The sequence below is a fragment of the Macadamia integrifolia genome, chromosome 8, assembly GCF_013358625.1.
Source record: "Macadamia integrifolia cultivar HAES 741 chromosome 8, SCU_Mint_v3, whole genome shotgun sequence".
In the NCBI taxonomy this organism is placed as follows: domain Eukaryota; kingdom Viridiplantae; phylum Streptophyta; class Magnoliopsida; order Proteales; family Proteaceae; genus Macadamia; species Macadamia integrifolia.
Genome location: NC_056564.1, coordinates 7,693,034 through 7,700,216, shown reverse-complemented (window position 1 = coordinate 7,700,216; position 7,183 = coordinate 7,693,034). Strand labels below are relative to the sequence as shown.

Below are 7,183 nucleotides of genomic sequence, written 5' to 3'. Positions count from 1 at the left end.
GTCATACTTAAATTTCTAAAATTATACAAAACATTTTATTCCCTGCTTTATTTTGAATTCTAATATAGATAGGTACACCATCAGTATACAATAAGCTAGCCGGCAACACCAATGAAATCGTTTGATGAAGTATCATACAGTAGGGATGATCAAAAGGAGGAAGAGAGAGAGACAATCAAGGTGGTTCTTAGCTTTATGGTATATTGATAGCATACCCAATCTTCAACCTCTTATGATATATGGTAACACAAAATTTTCATAAGCAAAATTAAAAGGGAATTAATATTGCGAACCCACAACGGCATAAGTTTCATAAACTTCCAATGCGACGATTTCTCTAGGAATCCAAGGATTGCATCCCAGTGGAGTCTCAAATTTCTTTCCCATGTAACTCATGCGTCTGATCTTCTGTGAGAGGTTTAAGAAGATTTTCATGCCACAGATAATGTACTCCATCAGTCCCTTTGAAAAAACAATTTAATCTCTCTCTCTCTCTCCATACATGGAGATGGAGTCTACGACTATTTTGAGAGCTACTGCTTTTTAAGGGGGTGGGTATAATAAGAAGCGCATTAACCTTAGCTTAGTTTGGATGTCAAGAATTGAATAAAATATATAAGAAAAAATTCAAAAAAATTTGAATTTGAAGAGAAAGACACAAGTCAATCATTGTATCGTGAAAAAAGAAGATACCCACAGCCATACTGTTGAACTTACTTAAACAGGAGAAAATATAGTATTGGTTCTATTAAGAGAGGTCAAACATTCCCAGAAAAAAAAGACAAACAGGGGAAAAAGAGAAAACTTTTACAAAAGAGATTAGAATGACTTCACAAACCCAACCTTTAATGAACTCGTAAATATGGGAATTTACTATATATAATCCCACTTGTCCTGAAAGGACCACCAATAAGGTTTTAAAACTTGGAATTTGACCTGCAACAGAAGAATCCAATCACACATGGACTTAGCTGATCCGGCCCCATTGTGGCCAAGCTCCAAGGAACATGGTTAGAATCAAATAATATATACCCTGCTTCATCCAAAGATCTTGTTGACTCGGTCCAGTCCCCAATTTTTAAAATCATTTCATCATTGATCCTAAAAAAAAAAAAAAAGATGGCTATATGGTAAAGAAGAAAAGTCAAAACAGATAAGCAAAACCAATTGATCTCAAACCCTTTCTCGCTCTTTCTAGATTAGATGGCTGCAATCACAAATGATTCACAGAGGAAATATTTAAAGAGAGGTATTAAACTTGCAAGTTCTCACTGTCTTCATACATCATTTGCACAGGATGTGTGAGCTAAAAAAAGCACATAGAATCGAGTGTTCTTTTTGGTAAATGCTACAACTGTCGGTCATGGAAAGCTTCAAAAATCACTCATATACCTCAAAACTCGCTGTCAATAAATTAACATTACAAAATTACAGTACCAGATATGGTTCCATGTTCTCCAATGCAAGAACCCAAGTAGAATGGGCCTAATGATGGAAGCAGAGGAGGTACAATATAGCCAGCAGAATTGCATGAATTACAATTAGTAGTAGACTGAGAGTTCTTGTGATAGATAACGAGAAGATACAATTTGGACATTCAAAACTCAATAAATTATCAAAAAGGATGAATATGATTTAGCTTTCATCAACCTGCAAGAGGTTCTATTTCACCATAAAAGAGCTTTTACAACTACAACCACCCACTGCACTTGGATTTGAAGTTACCTGCACAATGGAGAAGAATTTACCCATCATTACACTGTTTTGTCAGATATGAAGAAAAGGATGCTAAAAGCTTTCAATCCACCTGAAAAGTCTTAGGTTTTTTTTTCTCCCTCTGGATACATCCCCAAATATTTAAGTTCATATGGATATGGATCAAAACATTTATTATTGCATGCAGATGCCTCTCGATTTTAATAGCTACCCCCATCTTTTAACACTTTCAAATAATGAACACATTTTCATTGGCAGAACTGTCATTGTTTTCAAAAGCAGGGCAGGGCAGTCCAAAGTGGAAATCATTTTGAATATAGCATGTGAAACCTTGTAAGGGGTCGTTGCTTGGAGCAATGGCAAAGGGCTCTTTCCGCCTGCGCAGTGGTGTGGGTTCAGCCTCTCCATAAAGGGGGTAAGGCTGTCTACCTATATACACTCCCAGAACCCTACTTAAGTGCGGGAAGCCATTGTGCACTGGGTAACAACCTTTTTTTTTTTTTCATGTGAAACCTTGTAATAAGCAAATAAAAATGCCTCATATCTGCACCCCTTTACTAGGACCACATCCCACTAAAAAAATACTGAACCCTTCCATTTTAAACTGGGAAAAAGTTAGGTGTAACAAGGCATTGAAAGAAGTACTAACATAGTATCATTTGTAGAAATGATAATGGTCTCCAGTATAAAGAAAACCCTGGTTTCAGTATAGAAAAATAGAAAACAAGAATCGATATTTCTACTTGAGTATTAGAAGTAGGGAAGCAGGTCCATATATTCATGTAATGTCTGGAAAAGCATTAGGAAAAATTTTCCAGGCAAATCATCAATGGCCTAGAACTGATCTCTAACACACCACACCAAAGAAAAATGGGTACTGGCTGACACACATCTACCAGGCTATGATGCATATATATCTTAAACCATGAGTCCGTATGGATTCCATAGTCCCACTTATATGTCTTCCATTCCTCTCTCTTGTTCTGACTAAAGAATGGTTGTTCAATCCCACTTCTAAACAAGGGAAGAATATAGATTTTAAGCTTGAACAATGTTGACATATGAGCCAAATGCCACCAACTCCTTATGGACTACCATAAGAACATAGATATAGTTGTGGTTCATCATTATCGTCAACTGTTGCAACACAAACATATAAGCCTGGTATTTATGTGCCACAACTGTTTGGCACAGAAGGTGCAACTAGATCATGAAACCTGTCCCAGTCGGTGCATCATGGGAACACTCCAATTTGTACTACTACTCACGTTCTTCTTAGTTTGGTTGTGTCGTCATATAAGCTGTCAAATACTCAAATGTAAGGTTGTCCAGCCCCCTGCTAGTTTCATTGCAGCCACATCAATCTTTTCTGAAGATTGGAACATGTTAAAGTATGCACCGTGGGGGTATTTTTGTTCATCCCTGCAGTACAATATTGTGTTCGTAATTAGCCATGATAGAGGGAGTGTCCCTATCATGGTATATGTTAATTTTCCTTTGTATTTTACTTTCCTAGTTAGACTAGTACTTTCTTTCCTAAGTTAGAGTTAGACTAGGATTTCTACTTCTTTTCACAAGAACTATGCTTGTAATTAGTTTTGATTACTATTTATATACAATGGAGGGACAACTGCCAATCTATCGACTGCTCTTCTTCTTTGGCAGTCTCGTTCTCTTCTTCTTCCTCAATTCTCTGTTCTTCTTATTGCTATTACTGGTTATTGGTATTATCACATGGTACCAGAGCTGCCTTAATCAGTACTAGCAATCCTCTCTACCGATATTTTGATAGGCTCTGCCTAGGTTCTGGTATTATCACATGGTCGACTACACTCGCAACGCTAGGAAAGGTGATCATCCATCTCATCTGATGTTATCAGAATCATTAACAGGGACATGTAGAAGACCATGAAACAATCTTGAGAATGAACAGCATATGCTATGCACCCCTTGTTCAGTCTTGGAGAAACAATAGTTGGGTTTTTAGGGAAGACTTTCTCTAGGCAATCAGATGAGTAACACTATAGTGATGGCATAAGAGATTTTTTTATATCCCAGATACAGGTAATCAGTAGTTGTTCAAGTCCTTGATGGAATATTAATATATCATGTTAGAGTTGCGCTGAAAGAAAATTGACACAGCTACAGCCTACAGGTACAATATAACTTCAGCCAATATTCTGTGATGTCCTGTAAAAAAATATAAGATATTTGACACTACACAATGATGCCACCAGAGTCTATGTGGTAGGAGAGGAAAAAAGGACATTGCAACATACACATGGATGCCTATTTTAAGGTCGGTTCCAATTGTAAGGGATACATGTCTAAGATACTGGGTAGCCAAAACATGAGCATACATGCATGTAATTGGAATAAATTCTTTCCAATCAGAAATAGAACCAAACCACTGACCAGGAAAGCAGACCGAATAAGCTCTTCGACATAATCAACAGTTGCACCTTTGACAAAGTCGTATGAAATTTTATCGACCACCAGCTTAACACCATCCTTCTCAAAAACTCTACAGCCATAAAAAATAAGAGCCAATATCAAGACAAAATTAATGAAAACGTCAAATCCTTATTTTTCTGTTGGTAGAACCACCACAATATTTAGTCACTAACATCACCAGGGGCAGATCAGGGGGCAAAGGGTGGCCATGGCCTCCCAAAGGTTTTAAAAAGCCACTATTATATCATATAGTTTCTTAAAGGGAAAAACATTTTATATAACCTCGTACACCATTGGGACTTCAATGACGGGCTGGCCCATTATCTGAACAAAAGAACCCAAAAAAAAAAAAAAAGGTGAATACAATCCTAATCACTACTAAAATCCCTATCAGATCTTTTATTTTTTATTATTTATTTGGTGTGTACTCTAGTGAGGATTTTAGATGTTTTAGTCATTTTTTTTAGAGTTTTTTACGTTCCTCTTTCTCCCTTATTGCATTTTCATCATATGTTGTACAAACAAGTAAATGTATTAGCTTATTTTAAATTCGTAAAATTGTTTATGCTTTCCATGTAATTAGGACTTAGGGTTGGATTGTCAGAATTGTATTGGGATCACTCAATCATAATCCAAGTTTAAGGCGATACAGTATGTGATACAAGGCTATTCTATCCAAACTCATGTGAAACTAGTCAGAACTTGACCAAATTGACTTGGATAAAATTGGGATTGGTAATGACCGATCCTATCCCCAGGATCAAGCCCTAAATCCTTGATGCTTCTGTGCCCCGCCGCCCAAGTGAAAAATTTCCTGGGTCCACCCCTGAACATCAACTTATAAGGAAATTAGAAGGGAACCAACCTGTCATCTGGATTTGTTTTGTCATCGAACAAAAATACATATTGAAACCCAGAACATCCACCAGTTTCTACACTCAACCGAAGCATTTTATCCTCTGTAGATGCTTGCAGTTCTTTCATTCTCTGCAGGACATTCCTAATGTCAATAAAATAGCAGAGGTTTAAGAAAAAAAATCAAAGGTTGTATGAATTAATGACATGTACATAAGACCTCCTCCACCCTGAAGTGAAGGATTTCAGATTCCAAATAAGGTTAAAATATTGAGACAAATAGTGTAGTATTCAACTGAACAAAGCATGATGGTCCGCCTGGATGATTTGAAGTCATGGATACTGCAACGTGTTCAACTCATAACCCATAAAGGGGGAGGAAGTAAGATATGTAATATGCCATAAATTGTTGGTACATTTAGCAACGTAAAACAGGTCATTGAATAATCCATTTGTCCACGGGCGAGCTTACCTTAAGAAGCAATTTCCACCAATGACAGATCCTGCAAATTGGAATTTTCCTGCTACACACTGATCTTCAATCATACCATCATCCCTCCAACCAATCCCAGACTTTCAAACTATGCGTATTGCAGCCAAATATGAATCCCCTAGTGACAAAAGGCCACATTCATGACTCACAGTATATCCATCTCCTTGATATACTTTAGAAAGACTTTAGGCTCGGTTGCAAGGGAAATAAAGGGAAGGGAAATCAAATCAATACTGAAGTGGAATTTTTATAATCATTTTTCTCACATGATTGTGTAACTAACTCCAAAACATACCAAAGTTGGTTATTAAATTTCACCTTACTTTGGCAATCAAATTCTTTTGATTGGAAAGTAAAATAAATTTTACATTAAAATGTATATTTACCAAATTTAGTAAGAGTTTTAGGTAGGTTACACAATCATGATTACAAAACTTTTCTTTTTCTTTTCAAAAGTGATTTCACTGCCCTTTATTTGCAACCAAATGAGCCTTTGGTGCTACCAATGAAAATGAATCTCTTCATGCAAAGTTCCATCACTTAAGTGAATTGCTGAGCTTCCATATTCCAAACCAACTCAATTCCCATTTGCAAAGACATTTTTCTAACCTTAGCATGAACTTTCCACCATAAATGCAGCATGCACAATCTAATAGCAGCACAATTTTCCAGCTGATAGGTAGATCAATATGAAGAAAGCTCTAGCTCTTGGCTAATAAACTAGAAGTGTTAAACAGCTTATAGAGTTGCCCATGGGAGTTGCCCATGGGGCAAAGCTTGAATGTTTAGCGTTTGCAACCTCACACTCTTTTAAGAACCATTTTTCTCCAACCCAAAATAAAAAGGGGATATTTTCGAACCAATAAATAACATTTTTTTTTTTTTTAAGTCTCTGAAATAACCAATCCTTTTTGTTCTCCCATCTGTGATTTCCCAGTGATACTATCAGACACTAATCTGGCCTCCCTAAGTGCTGCAAATTTAATGCGCAAAATTCTCACAAAAAAGAAAGTCGTTCTACCTACTAAAGACATACATCGATTTCTCTAAATATCTAGCAGATCAAAAGAAACACAGAAACACAAACATAGCGAGAGAGAGAGAGAGAGAGAGAGAGAGAGATTACTCGAATGCAATCATCCGTCATGTGTAAGGCGTCTTGAGCTCCGGATGGAGCTTTATCGAGAGCAGAGGTAAGAAGTCTCTGATTGTATCGAATCCGTGCAGAGATAAAGGGCGTAAGACGGTGAAGGAGAGACCTAGACATAGCTTCTCTCAGCGCAAGATTGCAGCTCCCCCAGTCTTGTTATCCCAATTTCGCGATTGTTGTGATTTCGGATTTTTCAGAGATGTCCAAACTTGTCTTCCTTCTCAAGCTTTGAATCCCTCTGGAAGATGACGATGCAGAGATCTTACACGCAACAATTCCATTAAGGCTGCGTTTGTTTACACGAAAAATATAAGAAAATAATAAGGGGAATTTCTTTTTGGGAAATAATTGGGTATATTGTCCGTATACCATATGCTAACACCCATTATGTTTACCTAACTTACCCTATATATTGTCTATCTTCCTTTTCAATCTTTCTCTTATCTTATTTTCACTCCACTTTTTGTAAAATTATTAAAATTTCACATAGAGGGTGGAAAGATATGAGTAGCCTA

The 7,183-nt window shown here is 36.8% G+C and overlaps 1 protein-coding gene across 1 annotated transcript; it reads right to left on the bottom strand.

Annotated features, from left to right (window-relative positions):
* Window positions 1-1,389: 1,389 nt before the first annotated feature.
* LOC122087423 (iron-sulfur assembly protein IscA-like 2, mitochondrial) lies at window positions 1,390-6,954 on the bottom strand. Its single transcript, XM_042656555.1, has 4 exons — window positions 6,645-6,954; window positions 5,036-5,157; window positions 4,132-4,240; window positions 1,390-1,725 (listed from the first exon to the last, which is right to left on the bottom strand). The coding sequence occupies exons 1-4, from the start codon at window positions 6,783-6,785 to the stop codon at window positions 1,663-1,665; spliced, it is 435 nt and encodes a 144-aa protein (XP_042512489.1). The 5' UTR covers window positions 6,786-6,954; the 3' UTR covers window positions 1,390-1,662.
* Window positions 6,955-7,183: the final 229 nt, after the last annotated feature.